This window comes from Amblyomma mixtum, chromosome 3, assembly GCF_055824585.1.
Source record: "Amblyomma mixtum isolate Tamu chromosome 3, ASM5582458v1, whole genome shotgun sequence".
NCBI lineage: Eukaryota > Metazoa > Arthropoda > Arachnida > Ixodida > Ixodidae > Amblyomma > Amblyomma mixtum.
In genome coordinates this window covers 22839817-22861570 of record NC_143014.1, presented here as the reverse complement: position 1 = coordinate 22861570, position 21754 = coordinate 22839817, and the positions used below count along the sequence as shown (strand labels likewise).

Genomic DNA, 21754 nt, shown 5'->3' with positions numbered 1-21754 from the left:
GCGGGGAATGAACGCGCCGATGAGGTAGCTCGAGGGTATACGAACCGAGCTTCCTCCCAATCGGACGATCTACCCGACCGAGTCAGCCCTACGTACTCAGACATTTTCAACTACTATAAGGGGGTATGGATCCGCTATCCGCCGCCTCATCCTGATCTAAATCAACTAGAGGCAGTGTATTGGCGAAGATTGCAGACAGGAACATTCCCAAACCTGCATATCCTTAGCAAGATTTACCCGACGCAATATCGGGACACTTGCCTGTGGTGTGGCAGCAATCGTTGTACCACATCACGTGGGAATGCAGTAAGAACGACAACTTTCGTAAAGAACCGAGTGCAGAACAGTGGGAGAGCCGGCTCTCCAGCGGCGATCTGGGTTGTCAACAAGGTCTGATCCAGCACGCCCAACGAGCAGCGAAGCTCAGCGGAGCCCTGGAATAGGGGCACCGACCCTGTGAGAAGAAGGAAGATGGACCTCTTCTTTCTCGTCTGCTACTAGCACATCTTTCTAGAGCAATAAAAGTCTTTCCTACCTACCTATCAAAAATGGAAGATACCCTGGCTACCTTTGCCATTGGTGTGCATGGAGCTGGTGTGTTGCGAAGTTTCTTGTGCGTTTAGAACAACACAAATGTGGACTGAATTCTGCGAGTATTAGTAAAGGAGCTATTCAGACCTTGTGCCAAGAAATGATGATAAACATTTTTACAAAGTTGTATTATCAATAATTATCTTTGTAATTCAGTCTACAGTTATGTCTCCTAAAACTGGGTGGTTTTTTCCTTACAATTTCCCGGTTAATGTGTCCCCCTCCCATTAAAGAAACATATCCGTGAGGTTCTACTTTTATATATGGAGGGGGGTTTAATGTCATAGAGCTGCATGTGGGTTATGAGTAGGGGTTGGACTTTTTGGTTTTTATTTTTTGAGTGTTCGACACTTTTCTTGGCATTTATTTTAGAACGCCATTTTCGTTTTTTTTTTTGTGAATATTATTTTCTACATATAGATTTTTGGTTTTTATCGGTGAAACATATGATGTCCCTGTTTGGTCAGAAGGGGCGTACAGTTGGCGCTAACCTTTTTATTTTTCTAGACTGACCCCTCATGTAGCAGTATGTACTACATAAATGACTATCTTATGAGCTGTCTTCGCAGAAGAAGGTCATACAGTCGTAACAAAAATAAAAAAAATGCAGAAGTGAACTGATCGGGCCGTGAGACAAGAACATAAGTTGAAGTTTAGTTCTAAAAACTTGTCATATTCTTGCACTATGCACTAAACAAGAGGATCGCGCACCCTATGCTCCGCGCGTGCTGATGCAGTGATGGAATGGCTGCTTATGCAGCAGTTCTTTACAGCCGTGGAAAAACCCACTTAACGAAGCAATGACCCAAGTCTGTGATACAAAGTCTGGGTGGACTGTGCTACGCTAGCCAGTACCTCTTAGCTAAGTGGTCGAGCTTTCCTATCTGCAATGGCGTGTCTGAGTTCACGAATCAATGTCATAACTTACAGTCACTGTACTCAATTCCCAAGATACCTTTGTCTCACTGTGTTCCTGATTTCAGCACATTCTTAATTTTCTCCTGTGACCTACTGTAACTGGCACTGATTAGCCAGTTAGATGTGATATGCATGCCAGAAAGTGACCTTTTTCAGTTAAAAGCGAATTTCGAAAAATGAATCTGGCGTACTTTTATCGGTGCTTTTTGGTATAAACGAGGCAGTCCAGCCCCTAGTTATGGGGGATGCTGTAAGGACCTGTACCACCTGGGGTTCTTTAACTTGTTCTGACATTGCATAACACATGGGCATTTTTACATTGTGCTTGCATTGAAATGTGGTCACCATTGTTGTGATGGAATCTCACAGCCTTGGACCAGCGTCCTAATGCAAAATCCACTGAGCCACTGTGGTGGCTCACAGCACGATTACTTTCTCGCTGTTAGTGCTGCATTTGCTTTCAGTGCCGGTTTTGCTGGTGCCCCATTGCTGCCATGCGCACCGATCATTGTTTCCAGTGCTGCGTACATAAAAAAAAGTGTTTACAGTGATTGACAGGTGTTTCTTAAAAGATGTTTGATGGCATTTCTAATGCAACCGGTGTGGGATCGAGAACTTTGTACAAGTTTTGCGTTGCATCCCAAAAAATTCTGCTCCTTAAAAATCATTTGCTGGTCTCTTTTTACAATACTTTCTTCTGGGCTCCTTGGTAATGATAACTATGCAACATGTTAGCGTGAAAATACTATGCATTCAGAGATGAGCAAGACAGGACAGGTGCTGCCATGTTTTTGTGCTAACGTGTCTCTTTGTGGACCTGTCTTTCTGCAAAAGCCTTTAATGGTTTATATCGTTCTCAACACCTCCACTTGACTGTGGGAAAGCATGTATCATTTTCGCATGGTTGAATTCATATGGTGCTGCGAATTTCCAGATTGAGAATAGCGGACAGTAGTTGGACACGTGATTTCATGGAAAGCAAAGCATCTTGTAAGGACATTGATGAAAGCACATGGCCTGTTTTGTAAGCCTGCAAGACTTATAGAAGCACTATATCGAGCTGTGTCTTGTCTTGATCAAGAATAAGTTGCTGATGGTTGTTTTGAGGTGAAACTTTATACCTTGGTTGGTCACATAAATCTGTAGGTGACTAAAATCATAGCTGCAGCTTCATTCTCAGTTTTGCTGTAGCAGTGCATGCTCTTGGTCATTACCTTTAAAGCAAATGGAACTTGTTGGTGCTCTTCTGCTAAATGTGTCTGTAACAACACTGTGCCTTGGCCAAACAAGCTTAACTTTTGCAGGGAGGGTTGTTGTGTCAGCACATTGTACTTGGCCCTGCCATGGTCTGACATCAGCAGCTTCTCGACTTTAGCAGCCGCTTCCTGTTGCTCATGCTGCCGCATCCAGGGGTTTTTATGGAATAATTTTGATGAGTGTTTGGCGTTCAAGACATGGTAATGTGCGAGATTGTTTGCCTTTCCTTGCTGGTGCCTGACAGCTGAAGTTCTCTGGGAGCTTTTGTGGCCTTGGTCTGGCCTTATACCATCTGCTGATGGTGGGATGTCATATCAGTGTTGAGGAGGTTGTGTGTTGTGTTTGTGTGTATTACTCTTCATCCCTGCCGAGCCTTCCCAGAGTTGTGGAGATGATACCAGTGGGATGGCAGAAAAGCAGTAGCTGCCGAAGAGAATAGTGAAAGTAATGAGCTTCAGTGAGTGTGCCAAGTGAGGCTCATGGCTGCATATGCCTCCACGTGGTCTCATCTCAGAGAGGTGCTCAGTGTGCAGCATCCACTTGGTGTTGAGGCCGAGGGGATGGGCATGCTTTGATCCTGACAGAAGTTGATGCTAGTGCTGGTAAGGCAAAGCTAAATGGGGAAAAAAAAAAAAATCATGTCGCTACCATTCACAGTTGCCATGTGCTGATTACTTGTGAAGTTTGGTGACAAAGCAGATTAATTGAGCAACCTAGCTTGGTCCAAGGTAGTGGTCACCATCACCATTAGTGTACAGTGTAGCTATAAACTATACTGTAAACAGTGATCACACTGTTTTGTTTGTAACATTTCAGGCAGCATGTGGCTTCTGCTGAATGTGAGTACACAGGGTGATGGCTGGGCTGGGGATCTAACACTGCCACACCTACAAAATGTTGCCTACGGTGTGCTGCTGCCGTCATGTGAGAAATTTCGCGAGTTATGACCCTTCATGTCTTCAGTGTGCTCTTGATTTGTGGGTATCACTGCATACAAGGTCTGGGCTTGAAAAAGGAAGTCACTGTAGCTGCTTCAGTCACTCTAGCACATTGACCTTTCTCAAGGAATGGCTTCAGCATTGGGGTGTTGCCTGGTGCAGTGAAACAGGGCTAGGATAACAAGGTGTATTTTGTGGTGTGGTCATTTTTGTCACTTCTGTAACAACTATGTTGTCCAGGAAGCTAAGCACCTTGCATTCTTTGCATTGCTTGTTTGTGATTGGGTTGTGAACCATGCACTTTGATCTTGGTGATTATGTCAGCTATAGGTTGTGGGCATGCAGTGAAATGCAACCAAGTTATTGTTCTGTATGTTTACAGTTGAATACAAGAATAAGTAAATCACAGTGACAGCTACAAGATAGTTTGAGGCTTGGTTGATCTGGACATTATGAGTAAATTTGGTTGTGTAGCAGCAGGCTGTGTGTAGGCTGGTTCAAGCTATGTGCTTAGGCTAAAAAAATTGTTGAAAGTAGCATTGGCAAGTAGATGTGTAGTCATATTTTTTATTATGTAATACTTTTGTACCAGCCGGATGTCATTACAATCATCACTTTCTTGGTTGTTAACGACGTTACTGTCCGACTGTAAGGATGAGCTCGTTCTGTTTTTTAGTGCACTTTGACAAATGAGCCAAGAGCTTTAATGTGCCTCTTCTCTCTTACAGGAAAAGTGCTGTGTGAGCTTTGCAAGAAGAAATGTTCAGGGAATGCACTTCGTGTTCAGGATCGCTATTTTCACATTGAGTGCTTCAAGTGTGCTGGTAAGTGTTGTGTTCTGGCAATGGAAATAAAAAGAGTGGATTAAAATGTCCACTCGTGTAGCTACATAATCGCTTAGTGTAGGTAATCTTCAGCAAATGGGTATCTGCTCTGCCTTATAAGGCCCTGAGACACTCCTTTGTCAATCATGAAAATTGCCCAAGAATCTCTAGGGTGTCTTGCATGCTGTGTTGTCCTAAAAAAATTGTTACTAAACGTGCAGCATGAGCAGAGGACTAAGTGTAGGCTTTACAGTTTCCCCAGGCTTTACAGTTTACAGCTTTGCTAAAGCTTACCACCACTGTTTTCCCTCGATTTGCACCTGTGGGAGTGATTCCTGCCCGCCTAGGTCATGCCTGGTTGCCGCTGCTTTCAGTAATCCTGCTCTTTCCACCATCCTGAGGAGCACCACTGGCGTATGCTGGGAAAGAGAGCTTGGTTGTACTTTATAAACGCAGTGTGCTCTATCACATCGGGTTGGGGTGCTCGCTGTGATGTGCTCTACTTTCAAAATGTTGTTGTAAGGGGGTGCTCTATTGTTGCTGCACAACACTTGTGTTCTCTTCACTGTGCTGTCATCACTTCTGAGGCCCTAGACAAAGTAGTGGCACTGCTTTATTTTAAATTGACGTTTAGGGTCTCATTGCATTCTGCATAGCTTTCATTTGTATGGTTTTTGTTATGGTGCAAGCCCAAGCCTGTGCTAGTCATGCATTACTTTGTTGTCTATTTAGTAAAAGGTGCTTGTACATGGCAGATAGAGAGCAGGGAAAGTTGCAATCTTGACAGCACAAATTGAACAAGGGGAAAGAAGGAAGCGTCAATTCACTGAGCAACTCGTACAGTGCTTTTAGAGGCACTTTTTGTTAAGGGGACCCTGAAATGATTTTGACGGTCTTTGTGACTTTTTGAGTCAAATTTAAAAGCTCTGTGTGGACTCTATAATTTACAAGCACAGTGGAGACCACTTATAACGTTACCACTTATAGTGTGGGACCGGATACGGTTTTTGGTAGCCACCGGTCAGCCTCCCATAGGGCTCAATGTAAAGTCATTCCGCTTAATATGAGGTCGCACGAAGCAAAACACCTTAACGTATAGTGTGGTTTTGAAATCTGCTTGGTGACCGCGCAGAACAGCAAGTGTGCTTTCCTGCATGGCACCGGTGGCTTTTGAGGTGCACTGCCGCTTATTCCGTGAAGTAAACAAAACAAAAAATTATGTGGTGATCGATAACCAATCCGACGGAAATGCGAGGGCATGAATCGATTCCGTGATTGCTGAGGTTCCACTGCTTAGGTTACGCTTCTTCGATTTCACTTTGTAATTTACACAAAGACTGATTTCACTTGTTGGAGGCATTACTTCAAGCATGTTGTCTTCCGTAATCACCAAGCTGATTACGCTGCCACTTCTTGAAGGAACGGCAGTCATCCAGTTGTCGGCACCACACGTCCGTCTATCCCTCACCCACTCACTCTGCGACGAAATCGCTTATGTGCACTCTGCCGCAGTCATGCTGGGTGCGGTATGCTCAAACTAATCCAAACGGGCAGCAGACTAAGTGAGCTGCTTTTTGTTCAATGATAAATGAAGCGTTTTTGAAAAGGAAGCTACCCATACAGCATTTATTTTGAGGTCAAAAAACAAATGTTTTCGTTGTAGTGCGGTACTGCTTATAGTGCGGATTCTCGCGGCCCCCACGACATACGTTTACTCTGCGGTGTACTCTGTAATTTTTTATAAACTGCTGCTCACAGTAGCTCGCTGCCGATTAGGGTGACACCTCACCGCGTGTTGCTAGCTGCCCCTGCCTCAATGATGTCAATGGGCAACCTGGGCGAGCCTTGTCATTGGGCATGCTGAGGTAGCGTGGGGGGGATGGGGCTGCAGTCCCTATTAATTTACTTACTTTTTCTGGTTGTCGGTGTGTAAGAGCTGAGGAGGGCAGGAGGAGCATCATTAGTTTCGTGTTAATAATAAAAGCAAAAACAAAGCTTGTGCACCCATGCACCTGTTGTCTTTTATGATGCTGAGCTGGGGTTTTATTAATGCTCACAGGTGCTGCTTGTTGTGCCAGCTATACTTGTGCATCACTGCACCTGTTTTGATAATCTGCTTTTTAGTCAATAGTAGTGAGTGCTAGCACCTGTTGTCATCACTTGCTGTCCTTTGTTCACTTAGCGAACAACCATTAGCTGCAAGTTCTGTTCACTGCTTCTTTTTGTGTGTGTGTGTGCATGACGCCTGAATGTTGCAGTTCAGGACTGCCTAACCAAGGCTTCTCCTGCAGTGTGTACCAGCTCGCTGGCCCAGGGAGGATTCTTCTTCAGGGATGGCAAATACTACTGCACTGGAGACTATCAGAAGATGTTTGGCACCAAGTGTGCTGGTTGTGGCCAGTTCGTCGAGGGCGAGGTGGTGACCGCTTTGGGGAACACGTATCACCAAAAATGCTTTGTGTGTGCCAGGTGTCGGTAAGTATTTTTTTTTTCTGGCAGTAGTGCTTGCGGAGTACTTTGCAAAACATTTGGAAGGAAGGCGCTTTTTGAGGTGCAGACATTTCAAAAGTGCTTCGTGCAGACTGGGTGGGATTGCTCAGTGATACCTTCATGAGGGACTTTCTGTGGGCAAATAGCATATCTGTTGGCATTGCCATCAAAAGCATTAGTGGTGACTAGCTGCCCAAAGAGAGTGTTGCTGTGTTGGTGCAGCGATCGCTTCTTTGCCCATAAAGAGGGATGGTGGTCAGCAAGTTTCTTCAGCCATGTGCATTCATAAAGACTTCAAACCAGAGTTTGCTTGTGCTCCTTTGTGACATCCAGTGACGTTTTCGCTGCTGACCGAGCAGCCACACCATCCATGTAACGGCACCAGACATTTTCTTTGGTCCATCATCTTGATTGGTATGTGGTATAGTCACCTGTGTGCTGCACAGATTACTTTTCACTGCACTGTTCATTTTCGTTTTAGCTTCGTTTTGTAGTCTGCATTTCTGCAAGTCCTATATATTGTGTAAAGTGGAACTTTGGGCTGGTTGATAATACAATTGAAAGAGGGGCTTAGCACCTCTTGTCCTGATTTTCCGTGCTAAACCTAAATTTTTCCTCTCTCACTGTCAGCTGTGTATTGTAGTGTTTTTTTTTTTTGTGCGTGCATGCGTACATGTGCATCAGTGTCAGCTTTATCAAGCTGCTGCTAGTGCACCATCTTCAAAGGCAGTGTTGATATTTAAATCTGCTGCTTGTGCAGTACAGTGCATTTTGGCTCACTTTCTCTGCACAGCAGTTGTAGACGCACACCTAGAATGGTGCATTTCAACATGGGTTTGTTCTTTTCTTTGGGAGGTGGAGAAAAAGACGGTGTTTATGAAGATTGGTGCTTGATGTGCGAGAGGAGCCTAGATTGGTGTTGTGTGGGATTACTTGTGGCTTTCTGGTACTTTACTTGCTGGAATTAGAGGCTGCAAAGGAACTGCACTCATGCCGTTTGAAATGACGAGGTGGTAAGGTGGGTCTCCTTTGGTGCAGTAATGTGTTGAAGGATCTCATTCCAGGAGCCAATCAAAATACAGCCTGAGCTTCATTTTGAGCAGACTTGAGAATTTTAATTAGTAATTGTGGTTGGCTTTGTGCAGCTACCATTGCACATTATGGTAGTCAATTATCACAGTGTAGGATGCCGGAAATTATTTCACTCAGGGCAGACATGGACACTCTTGCTAGGTGATTTCCTGTGCTCTTTAAGCATGTTAGTTGAGCTTTACATGTGGACACTTCTTCTGGGACATGTATGGTGCATGCGAGCGATGCACATGTCAGCAAGTGTCGGTGAACTCAAAAGTTTTAGCCAAACTTTTTCTGTTGGTGCTTCACTAGTTACAATCAGAGAGTACATTTTCTTTTTGTCTGCCTTTTGGATTTCTTCTACTGTAGTGCTGGTGTGCTCATAGTCGGATTTTGCAGATAGCTTGCATTTTGTGGTGCCTGTTGTGTACCAGTGCATTTGGTATGGTACTTACTTGTTTCATGCTGTGAAATGGAAAACTGCCATTTCTACCAGAGTTTCAGGGGATGCTTCATTTAATTCAAAATACACTGAAATATCACTCGCAACAGCTGCTTGACTTGTAAAACCGCCATGTCACTGCTTCTCAACTCCTCATCTATTTGTGGAAAATGGTGACACCACTGTGTGTGGCCAGCTGATGTGGCTTTTTTTTTTTTGAGAAAAGGTCTTGCAGGCGATAAGTGTTTTCTTACTTCTGTTTGCGCAAACTAGTCAAGTATTGATGTCAAATGCAGTACTGTCTGGGAGAGACCGCCAAATGCAACTTCTGTGCAAAAATAAACAACAAACAAGCCAGTGGTTTTGGAGAAAAAAAATTTCATAGATGGGAGCATTGATAAGGAGCTTGTTGTGGAGTTTCTCGGTATTCATAGCTTCTTGTGTACACTGGAGTGAAGAGAGCATTTCCATATTTTCCATCTTTCTACCTGCCGCGGTGGCTCAGTGGTTACGGCACTGGGCTGCTGATCCAAAAGACACGGGTTCGATCCTGGCCGTGGTGGCCGAATTTTGGAGGCAAAATTCTAAAGGTCCGTGTACAGTGCGATGTCAGTGCACGTTAAAGAACCCCAGGTGGCCAAAATTTCCGGAGCCCTTCACTGCGGCATCCCTCATAGCCCGAGTCTCTTTAAGAAGTTAAACCCTAATAAACCAAGAAACCACCTTTCTGCTTTAGTCTGTTCATCATAATGGTCAGACAGTGTTGACAGGTAGTTTTTTTTTTTTGTACTGTTTTATTTTTGAGTTCTTTGACATGGCTGGTATGCTTGCAGAATGTTGACAGAAAAAAGTTCGAACAGAGGACTAATGTACGACGCATTCTAGAAATTTCGCTTTTAGGAGGCACTGACACATGAGTTTGGCTGCATTGGCCTTGTTGACTTGGCACAATAATGTTACTAATTACGAAAGGAGGAATTGATTAAAGGGACTGCAAACTCCCATCTGAAGCCTACCCAGAATGATAAATTACCATTCGGGGTATTGGGTGTTCAGGTTTTGCTAATGAAGATCTTTGTTAGGTTAAAATTAAAAAATGGCGTAATGTCAAGGAACTATAGCTGTTCACCATGCAGTTTTCTGTGCTACGAATGATGATGATTGTATTGTGAGAAATTTAATTTGCAGAGCCTTACAAATTGTTCATAACACTGACAGCACGAAAAAAGGGGCTTTTTTGTATAGGATATTTTTTTTGGAGTGCTATTTGAATCTTGGAATGAAGAGCACAGCAAACATGGAAATGATGAGTCAGAAGCTCAGCAACAATGCCAAGACGGTAGCTGGTCCAGTCATGACATGTGTCCCTTAATCATCACTGCTGACATTACGTTCGAGCCACAGGAACACAAATGCAAATTCGTTATTTAATTGGGAATTTCTCCTCATGTTAAAAAATTTGTTTTGAGTGCTGTTTGAGTGCTTCCTATATTACAAAGATTTTTTATTTCCTCTTCTCTGTTAAGAAAGAGCTTATATTGCCTGGTTTCATGCAATAAAACTTGAGTTGTAAGTTAGCGCCCATCCTGTGTGTCTCCCTGTGTCTGTATCTGTTTAGCGCTATGTGGCAAGTGAAAAAATAATGTTCTGTCTTGAACAGATGAGGAAACAATTGTGAGAGATCTAAATGTATGACTCTGTTCGAGAAATAGAAGGCTCAGAAAAAAATCCTTCTAGCTAAAAAGTTTTCAAGCTTGATGCTCATTGTTGCCTCCAGAGAGCCCCTAAAATTTTGATGAACGGAGCAAGTTCTGCTATCTTTTTCCCTCTTTCTGCATCAGTCTTGAGGAATGCTTTTGAGCCGAAGGTTTGGTGCTATGCAAGAGAAATATTTTTCTTTGCCGCTGCAGAAGTGCTATTTCATACAAACAGGTGTCTTGCTATGTGGTGGTAAATGTGTCCTTGACTGAATGTCAAATCTGTCACGCTGTGAAATTTTTTGGGGTAGGATAACCTTGGTAATGACCTGGCGCTTGTAAATGGATCTTGTTTACATGGCTTCCCATTTCTTCTTGCAGGCAACAGTTCCCCAGTGGGGAAAAAGTGACCTACACTGGAAAAGAGTGCCTTTGCTCCAAATGTATCCAAATACCTGTGGTAACATCCCAGTCTGTAGAAGAGCCACACATCAATGGCGCTGTCAGTAAGTGGACTGTATCTCTCAGTTGTCTGGCCTTCATTCACTTTAGCTGGCTTCTACCCATAATCAGCACAAGGTTCTGGGTTTGGTTTTGAGCACTGACTTTTTGGTGCACCTTTGGCAGTGCTTGTGTGTGGAGATTGTGGTCCTTATCAAAATATCTTCGGGTGTTTGAAATTGATGCAGATACATACCTTCATTATGATAAGCATAGTTGCCACTTTCTTGGCTCTGGCATGTAAAAATTTACACACCATTATTCACCTTATTGGTTTGTTAGAACCCTACGTTTTGAGTGTTAGAACTTTTGCAGTGAGCTGCTCGTCTAGTAATTATAGCTCACTAATGGACGCATTTTTTTTTAAAATGGCAAAACCAAGAAAATGCTTTCGACAAGCCCAGTTTGCCTTGAACCGGACGCAGAGTGCCAGGAAACACGACAAGCTGGACTTGTCATGAGCCAGGAATGATGGTCGGCTTATAACGAGCCTGGCTTGTCCAAGTCTGCTAGGGGGTTAACCCTTTAACCGCCAACTCTGAGCTGCACTCGTCAATGGAGTTTGTACCAGTATCGCCATTGACGAGTCACATTCGTCCGGCACGATTTTCCGCTGTTTCCGTCGCCAAAGACGAGTTACGGTCGTTTGTTGCTTTGGTTGCAGTTGTCATCCCTAGAGGGTGGTAGTTGTCTATGAAAAACCACATTTCGTGTTTTTCGTGCGTGTTTTGCCTGGCAACTGTCTTTTCATAGCGGCTTTTCACATGAAGAATGGCGGTGGCGGCGATGCTTGGAGAAAAAGAGGTGTTTTTGGGAGTAGTACAGAAAGCAGCGTTGCTGACGTCATGGAATTTGTGTCCAGCAGTGACTCGGTCTTTGTGTTTAGGCTGGATATTGCTTCAGATGACGACGAGGACGGCGACGACAATGGTGACGCGCTGAGTAGTGCACTCGTGTGGCAGTTGTGTGCCACCTGCGCCTCCTAGATTTCCCTTTTCTTCACGGCCCGGAATCTTGCGGCAGCCCCCTGATGAGAATCTTGCGGCAGTCCCCTGATGAGAATGATATTCTAGTCTCGTTCCATGTATTTTTTGTCTGGGGCATCATTCACTTAATCGTGATGGAAGTGAACTGTTATGCGTTAGCGTATTGTACTGATCGGGGTTCTACATGGAAACCAGTAGACCGTGATGAAATGGTGGCCTTCTTTGCACTACAGTTAAAACTCGATTTAACGAAGTTGAGGGGAGCCGTGAATCATTTCGTTAAATCGAGAACTTCGTTAAATTGAATGAGGCATTTCTTGGGCACATAATTCGGTACATTCGATTATATGGTATGGCGGCATCCAGAAAGCTACCGCAGCATCATATTTGTGAAGCGTAAATGCTCCCAAAATGAAACTGCGGACCGCAGAAACGACCGGCGCCGCTAGCGCGTATGAAAAGAAACAACAAAAATTCTTACTCAACAAGAAAGGCCTGAGGGGACTACAGATTTATTTTCTGCCAAAGCAGTCGGTGATCTTTGCCTGTGTGCGCTTTGTGAGCAACGGCCGCACTGATTTCTCGTAGGTCTGAAGTGCGTCCAGCGCGTCTTCCGTCCCCTCGTGTGCGCCGGCAAAATGTCGCAGCAGATCGAGAGCATCCATCACCTGACCTGGTGTCGGCACGGGAGCTTCGGCACCTGCAGGGTTGTCGGCAGCGTCTTCAGCCGTCACTCCCTCCACGCTTCCTACAAGCCGCAACATATCGGCATCAGTCAAAACTTCCGTTGTGACTGCGTTTGCGTCGGCGTTCACGTAGTCTGAAAAACTTATGCCTGTGGGCACTTCATCCACTGAGCGAAGGTGTTCCCAGGCATCTTCATCCTCGCGCACGGCGCTCGTGCAGTCCGGACCAGCTTCGGCAGTTTCAGGGCCTAGTGTACCGAAACCGGCAGTCCTGAAGCAGTTGACAATTATTGATGGCCTCAATGCTCTCCAAGCCGCCGCCACCATCTCAACCACCATAAAAATATCTATTTTCGTCTCGCGCTTCAGCTCCAGGTTGAGGAGAACTCTGTCGACGACTCGACGCTTGTATGCGCCCTTCGCGCTATTAATTATCCCTTGATCCAAGGGCTGAACCACGGACGTTGCGTTTGGGGGGAAGTAGCGGAGCTCCACGCTGGTCAGCTCGACCTCTGCGACGTAGTGGGCCGTGCATTTATCCAGCAACAGGCACACTTTCCTTTTCTGGCGACACATGTCGCTGTCAAATTCTTTCAGCCATGCAGCGAAAATGGCACGCGGCATCTAAGCCTTTGAATTGGCAACGCACTTCACAGGAAGCTTTTTGGTGCCTCAGAATTGTATGGAAACAATTATGAGAACTTTTAAAAAATTTGAGATTTTGGTTCGTGTTTGAGGAGTTAAATTGGCGGTTAAAGGGTTAAATTGGCTGGAGCCACTTGAGCAAAATAAGGGCATTAGGAATTCCTTTTTTCCTTGCACCATTGCTGTTTGCTAAAGTGGCGGAATGTATGCGATACTTTGATGCTGTGTTGCTTAATCATGCTTATCCCCCCAGGTGAACTGTTGTGTATGACCAAACATGTGCACAGTTTGTGCTTGTGTCTTCTTCCGAGCTGTTAAGGCATTTATTTATTGTTGTGTTCATATATTGCACACTTTCAAATGGTGCCTGTTTATCTATGGAAAGTTGTTAGGTGTAGTCATCTGTAGCTAATGTTAAAAGCAGGTAACAGCAAGGAGTCCCACAACACCATTAGTTTGATCGTGGTGGCTCACTGTGGTTATACAATGGTATTGTGCATGTGCAATGGGTGTAATACACATTTTGAGTGAAAGGTGTTGGAGAATTGTAAACTGAGCTTTAAGGCTCCCGTTCAGTGGAAAAGGTGGCGTCGGCAGAGCACCTGCATGTCATGCCTGGATGTCTGGAATGAAAATGATTGAAAAGAGGTCTTGCAATGTGAATTAAAGGTTGGCGCATGTCTCAAATGACTTTATAAAGGGATTGGTTTCATGTGAAGAAAATTTTTTTATAAATTTCAGTTGGGATTCGACGACCCTTGGGCCACCAGGCAGACATGCTACTGACTTTGCTATACAGTCTTTCTCAGAAGTATACAGCCCAAGGGGTCTGCTTCTGAGCCCTGCAGTGCGGCTCCTCTTGCATACTGAGGGACCCGAATCTCACGAAGGCAGGAGGAATTCAAGTCCTAAACCCTCCCAAGCTTAGGATTGTCAAATGTGCTCAAGAGCCCCGCTACATGGCTTGGAAGCAAACCCCTTGGGCTGTATAGTTTCGACAGAGACTGTACAGTTGAAGTACAAGTGGGGTTGTATATTTCTGCACTGTGGTCTTTCGTGTGAAGTGGTATCTTACGAGTGTATGCTAATGAGTATGTTGGGTAATTAGAAAATTTATGATTACAGAAATAGTAATTAAGGGAGTAGCAAAGTGCATGTTCAACAGGCAGTTCATATCCTCTTTGCTGGAAGTGGCATGGCAGTGCCTGCATACGGCGGCTACTGGAAAAGCCCCACCACGATCTGATGTATGCCGCTGCCCCACCAGGTGGCGCGAGCAGTGTAAAGTTTTCTCGTGCAGAACCTGTGTGCGGGTGCAACGCTCTTTTGTGGCCATGTGATTGTGTGTGTGTGTGTGGTGCAGTGAGTACTAATCAATGTGTTTATGTGTGGGAGCTGTGGAAACTGCAGTGTGGAAGACAAGGATGTGTAATTTGTGTGTGATAAATGTGTGAATGTGAACAAAGAAGAGTGACTGTGTGTGAGAAGCCACTCAAAGGAGTTATTAACGTTATAGATTCATACCTTTTTTGATTCATGCCCGTAAAGACAGAGCCTAAGTGTCCCCCAAATTTTTAATCATTGCGTTATAGTTAAAGCATGACAGCTTGGAATGTGCAGTATCCAGGTGATAAGCATCATTGATGTGATTACTGCGCCAAACTGTGCTAAACGACAAAGCCTGCTACATGCTGCTGCGTAATGACAAAATATGATTTAATCTGCACCAAACCTGCGCCACAAGTCAGTATTTGCTTAAGAATAAAGTTCGTGGATTCTGCATGTAATCTTACATGTGTGTTAGGTGGTACTAGTGGAAAACCTCATTTTTCCGAGAGTCCTTCAATTGATTGGTATATGCAGATGGTTATCATGCTCACCAGGCCCTTTGTCAGCCTGTTTAGTGAAAGCGGCGAAGAAAAATAGGCCTGCAGCATGTGGTGTGAATCAAGGGCACACTGGAAATGTCCACAAATGGCACCTGTGCTGACTCCAGTGTCCTTGCTCGACCCAAGAGGGGAAACAGCACGCTACCGCAAAGTTTTCAGTGTTGGGGTTCACTTGTTTGCCTTCTCAAAAAGAGTTAGGTGTGTGTGTGGTGTGCACATGCCCAACATGGCAACTTAAAAGAATTTTTGGAAGTGTGTATATAAGATAAAGATATTTGATAAAGTCATCACCAGTTTTGTAGTATAATCTTGCGCTGTATGACCAAAATAAAAAGCCAATTAATTAGTTGATCTTATTATTTTCTTTCATGGCTGTAAAAAAATGTTTGTTGGCTTAGAAATGCCTAGTATATAGATATATGGTTTTGGGGGAGAGCGCGTTACATGAGATGCTGAGGTCATGGGTTGGGATCTTTTGAGCGGCATATGGTTGTCTTTTATGCTAATTTATGCTAATTATCTTTCACTTTAAAAAATCATTACAACTGTTAACATCCCAGTGACCAACGGTACAAACATGCCATAATGCCAGAGCCAGAAATGTGCCAAAAAAACGTGCCATTATGCTTTTTTTGGTTTTATATATATATATGAACTGCACCAAACGCTCACTTTTTTGTGCGCCAAAATGCATTTGTGGTGGCACCAAAAGCTGCTTCAAAGTGGCTTCGGCCGATCGCATCACTGAAGTGTTGATAGATTTTATAGTTCTGCTAGACCTCTCTGACCTAAGAACTAGAAAAATGCATAGAGGACTTTTAATAAAAACATGGTTGCACCATGCTGTGTTGTTTGCTGCACTTAGTTTTTTTTTCCTTAGGGTAGAAAATAATTTAAGTTTGAGTGATGCTATTGCTAGGTACTCTTGCAAATAGTCTCACAGTGCAATAATTGCAAGGAATATACGCCCAAATAGTGCAGTAGATTACTACGGTAAAACCTCGATACGTTCTTGGTTCATACAATTTCCTGGTTCATACGCTGAAAATCTCGGCAGTAGAAAAGTCTCACAAAGTTACTCCATTTCTCCCGGCTAATATGTTCCCAGATATGATTTCCCGGCTGCTATGTTAAAAATTTTGACAAATTTTGGTCATATAATATGTTTAGTGCCCAACCGCTCTTGTGCAAACATAGAAGTGGGCCGAACATTGGCACACGACATCAACTGAGATGCAGCAGCAGTCACCCGCTGTGGTGGCTTCTCTGCAGTGCCTAGGTGCTCTTACATACAAGCGGGCCATCTCTGCGTGGACGCGACATGAAGAGAAACGCAGCGGCTTCTTTGTAGTGCCTAAAGGCAAAGGGGGCGAAGTGCCTCAGAACTGCTATGATGCGCTTACATGCGAGTGGTCTAGGTCTGGGGAAAGCAGCATGAAAAGCAAGAGTGCTACGACAGACTGCTGCTGCGGTGGCTTCTCCGCAGTGCATACATGCAAGGGGACGAAGCATCCGCAAATGACCAGGAAGAGTTTTCTGCTCCTTTCACCACTGCTGTCGACGGACTGGGTGCGCTGTGAAGTTCATTCCGCGTGTAAGACAACGCAAATGCACACTGAATTCTGCAAGCATTAGACATGGAGCTATTCAGACCTAGTGCCAGAAATGCTGATCGACATTTTTTACGAAGTGAGAGTATCAATAAATGTATTCATACCTTATTCATGAGTTCCATTTCTGAAATGTAGGCAGTTTGGATCATACATTTTCCTCGATGGAAAGTTTGTTCCCGTGTTTTTTTCCATGCTGTGTACACTCTTGATCTGGGTAGAGGTTGTTGTTTGCATTTTAACAGTTATTTTGATTGGGACGTGTGTGTGGTTCGCTGTAACCTTGAATATGTTCAGCTGTTCTATTTGAGCTGTTTCTCTGCAATGGGTGTCATTCAAACAGGACTCCAGGTGTTTTGTATTGCTTTTTGTGCAGAATGTGCTGGGTGCTCAGATGATCTTAGGGAGGGCCAAGCCTTGATAGCCCTGGACAAGCAGTGGCACATTTGGTGCTTCAAGTGCACGCACTGCAATGTTGTTCTTCATGGCGAGTACATGGGCAGGTATGTGGTTCATGGAAAGGTGTGTGTACATGAGTACATGCACCAGCCGCTCTTTACTTGTAGAGCATCTGGCATTTGCACAAGTGCAGCAGCAAACGACAGACATGCCGTATGGCTTTGGGTGCAGATGTGTGAGTGTTGCAGAAAGCAGGCTAGTGGGCTACTAATGATACCAAGCCTGGATGTCTTGCTGCAGGGATTGTGATTGGCTTTTATATGTGCCATTTTAGCATGTCCTAAAAATGGTTGGCTCCAGTCGTGTGATGTAGGTGACATGCATGGGTGACCGAAATATCCTGTGGCAGTGTAAGCGAAGGAGTACCATCACAAAGCTCTAGACTACAGTTAAACCTAGTTGTATTCAAGTGAAAGGGGCCCTGCGATTTCTTTGTTTAGGCATTGTTTTGTTTTGTCTGACCTTGTTGCAGCTGCTGCATGCTAGCAGGCTTACCTGCCACTGTGTGTACCGAAAATGATAGCACTGGCATTTAGTGTGTTGGGGGAGCCTTCAGCACTCTCACAAAGTGGCCGCCTTGCAGCTGAATATGCGTACACCAACCGAATAAGTCTGCCTTGCCGACGCATGCCCGTTTATTCCACATCTGTTTTGGAGGAATAATGTCGCAGAGGATAGTGAGAGACCTGTTCAGATTATTTAGTTCTGTTTTCTAGTTGCTGAAGTGGATACTGTCACTGCTGTAAAAGAGGGCGTGCAGCGGTGATTTAGTTGCGAGTAGCCATTTTGGCTGGCTTCTCCACACAGTCATAATCATAAGTGCCACAACACTTGACTAGGTGACAGACGTAGACGATAGTGGGGCAACAGTCTATACAAATTTGCAAATCATCGCCTTCTTTTTATTATTCTTGGGCATAAACAATCAAATATAACAGCATTATTGAGTATTGTCCTGGTGTCATGCTTAGTATATATGAAAAGGCCAGCTGAATGAAGGCACAGTAAAATTTTACGATATAGTAGAACCCCTATGTAGTAAAGTAGCTTGGACCAGCAAAAATATTTACTATATCAGTTGTTGGGGATGGCATGGTACTGACTATGCTCTCTGGCTGCTTACTAAGCACGAAGTGTTAGTTTCTAAAACAAACACCTTGAAATACTTACATCCTGCTCTTATCGTCCTTTTATGTGATAATTATTTATTTTCAGTTATCGCACGTTATCAGGTTTTCGACTTCGTTTATGTCTAGTGGAAGTACCGCATTATGCGAATACAATGCAGCTACAAAAATAAAGCGAGCTTGATTCCATGTTAAAATCAAAGCTTTGCACGATCAGGCTGTTGTCTTCTGTGGCAGTAGTCAAGCGTGGCAAAACCACCTATGCAGTGCTGCCATGCATCTGCTTCTTGGTGTTGCTTCCTCGTGCTTCACGCTGCTGTGCTACAAATGTATGCCCTTTTGTTCCCTTTTCTACTCCTCACTGCACTTTTACTGGATTTCCTTTCTCAGCTACCAGCGCCGCCTTCTTTCTATGTTCATAGCCAGCTTACTTTCTCCGTGCGCGCTGTGCACTTTGCCTCACAGCCTCAGGGTCTTTGAAAAGGTGGCTTCTCCTCGCAGTTCTCTAGCGAGGTGGGCAAGCCGCCCCATAGAGCACCGTTTTTTTTCGTGTTCGGTATCTATTTGCCTCTCGATCCTAAACTACCCACGAGCTGTGGTGTCATCATTCCGCGGGAAGTACACCACCACAGCCAGACGCTCTTTACTACAGCTGTTTCTTTGAAAACAAACCTTAACCAAAAAAAAAAAATTGTACCCTATGGAAGGCAAAATGGGACTGCAGCTTCACTTTACTATATCAGTTTTTACTTTAACCGAGTTTACCACAGCGGGGCCCTACTGTATTTGAAAGTTCGAAATGTCGCATTTTGCCTCCACCCCAGGAGCAGAATAAGACATCCTTCCAAAAATTAACATATTATGCAGTCTTGCAATGAATGCATGCGAGGTAGGCTCCATGAACACTAACACAATCTTTGTGAGCCTGACCACATGAAAAACATGGCACCCTGACAGAACCCAGTACTGTTCTGTTTCATGACCCACTACATACTAGGCCTGCTATAGCCGGGTTTTGAATGTAACCTGGGTACGCAATGTATTGAACCAACTAGCCCGACTACACGTTCTACACAGTAAAAACCCACGTGCAATATAATACGAGGTGTAATTTGGAGATAGTAAAAATCTAAAAAGTTTTCATCCGCGTATAATGTGAGTAAGGCGGTCAGCCCGGAGACGTTACGGAAGTCGTGAAAGCTGAACGTCCTCCAGTTATTTGTGTACGTTGGCGCGCCCGATACGACACACATAGCACAGGCGCCAAATACTTGGCAGATAGAGATCGGGCGCTGCGCACGCGCCTACTCGTGTCCTGCACCATGAGCATGCGCAGGCTGGTTCCGGCATACGTGCGGGCACGCAGGGGCGCATGCTTGGGAAGTGTCCGTAGTTGGTGCTTTAGTGATTGTCGTCGTCGGGTGTACAGTTTTCCGAAAAGGCCTTGTCAGAGATATCTTTCCACTGAAATACGTTTACGGTACCGTCTAGCACATTTGATATTCCGCATTTCTTAAAATTACAACCGATGAGCTCCTTGGGAATGCTAGCCGAAGCGTCCGCTATCCAACTGCATAGTGTGGTTGGAGAGGCCCCTGTCCGGTGGCAGTAACTGCAGGCTCTCCCTACCTCATCCAGACCATGTGGCAGCACTTGATGCCCTCGGCAGCTGCGATTACTTTCCTTTTAAAAGCAGCCAAGGACTGCTGTTGCAGTCCCGATATCAACGCAGGTGCGATCGTCCTGGGCGTTGCGAGGTCAGGTTAGCGTAGTGACCTGGCGTCAAAATCTAAACTACCGACCTATGCCATCGCTATGTAGTGCCCTCCTCTCACTCGAAGGATGGTTGTAACGGCGCTCGATAATAACGAAACCAGCACTGCTGAATTTGGCCGAAAATTGTTTGGATTCACATATAATCCGAGGTGGAAATTTTACATCCTAAAATTCGAGGGAAAAAAAACCTCGTATAGTACGTGGGTTTTTACGGTGTTTGGAGCCGGGTAATTTTGACCATTTTGCTGTATATCGACTTTCTGCCACTGAAACTTGGGAATTTTAAAAATGAAGACTCATTTCTCTTGTCATCTTTTTTTTTTTTATTTCGGTGGCCATTGCTTTCTTTAGTTCGGTAGCCCTCGCCTCTTTAACATGTGAAGATAGAAATATAACAGAAATTTCAGTTGCAGTAGCTTGTTTAATTAAAGTGATAACATTTGAAAGCAGTCTCTTTTCTTGAATGTTTATCTCATACGCATGCCAGCAGCCATTTGCCAAAGTGTCTTTAACATGCCCAAGTAAGATTGGGGTTTTAAATGCTTCTAAACTGTCTTGCTCCAGGAATCCAAAAGAGATCAAGGTGAAAACTACGTTTGTGTTCCCTAAGTGTGTTTTTGTACGCACATGAGTGGCTGACTGCTAACACTTCTCAAGCAGGGAGTAGTAGATGATGCACATGAGCCCATTCTGAAGCAACCACAGTGCCACCGCTTAGGCGATAATCGTGTAGGCCTGCTCCACTCCCGGGCCTACTGGGCTCTTTGCAAGCTAACACTATCTAAAAACATTGCCCGATGGGCAAAACTGTTCACTTTCGCTTCTGGTTTTGCTCGTGACGAGCATTCCCCTGACCCCTTTCTTTTCCTGATTATAGCCCCTCTCTACATAGCATGTTTTGCCCATCGGACTAGAAACATGTGCTCTGATGACTTAGGCCGGGAGAGGTCTATTGCTCTGTGAGTGTTTGCTGTGAGCATATGAATTTTTTCCCTTCTTATCTAGTACCCTTCCGTGGGTCTTTAAGTGTATATTAAAAAATAAACAAACTGCCTCAAAAGGCTGATGCTGCTACATGCTTCTGCTACATTATGACAAAATTCGAGTAGTCTCAGCTAAGCCTGCACCAAAGTGGCGCACAGTAAATGTTGTTATGCCTAGTACCACGTTTGCATCCCACCCGTCTTCGGTGCTGCCAGAAAACCTAATTTTGTCTAGAATTTTCCATCCAGTCATTTCATTAGTATGAGGTCAGACACCATATTAACCGCGCCCCTTGTTAGTATGCGTCATGAAAAAGAGGTGAGCGAAATAAATCTGCAGCACGCCAGCATCTTACCTTGATCATTCCGAGGTATGAAGGGCAGGCTGGGAAAGTGCACAGTGCGAAATTTGCAAATGTCGTTGATGTTGTATTTTGGTCTTTGCAGAGTGGCAGACACGATGCTACTGAGAAATTTTCAATTGGCATTGGGGTTTGCTTCTTTGCCGTGCAGAAAATACGTGAAAACACTTCTTGCAAACTTCAGAAACAATCGGATTTGCATGTGCACTGAAACTGGTGCTGCTTTTTGTTTTATTTTCTGTTTAAAGTCATATGGAAGCAGTGCATGTGTTTAATGCTTTTTTCTTTCTTGCATTTTCATAATTCTCGGAGCCATGGAAAAGGCGGTGATATCAGTGATGGGCTGAAACTAGATCGGGGGAAAAAATGATGGAATGTATGCGCACAAAAGGGGGAAATGGGGGATTGGTTGGCAGCGGTGGCCAAGTCGTTTGTGTACTCGTGACTCTGCACACAAGCACACACTCTCATGCATATGTTCACATGTACACATGCACAC

The 21754-nt window shown here is 44.5% G+C and overlaps 1 protein-coding gene across 3 annotated transcripts in view; it reads left to right on the top strand.

Annotated features, from left to right (window-relative positions):
* The window catches only part of Unc-115a (actin binding LIM protein Uncoordinated 115a), a 99477-nt gene that overhangs the window by 10790 nt on the left and 66933 nt on the right, over window positions 1-21754 (top strand). For all 3 annotated transcript variants that reach the window (XM_089578353.1, XM_089578352.1, XM_089578351.1), the window contains exons 2-5: window positions 4433-4528; window positions 6820-7003; window positions 10613-10737; window positions 16925-17051. In XM_089578353.1, the coding sequence (XP_089434479.1) occupies window positions 4433-4528; window positions 6820-7003; window positions 10613-10737; window positions 16925-17051 (532 nt within the window). The remainder of the gene's footprint in view (window positions 1-4432; window positions 4529-6819; window positions 7004-10612; window positions 10738-16924; window positions 17052-21754) is intronic.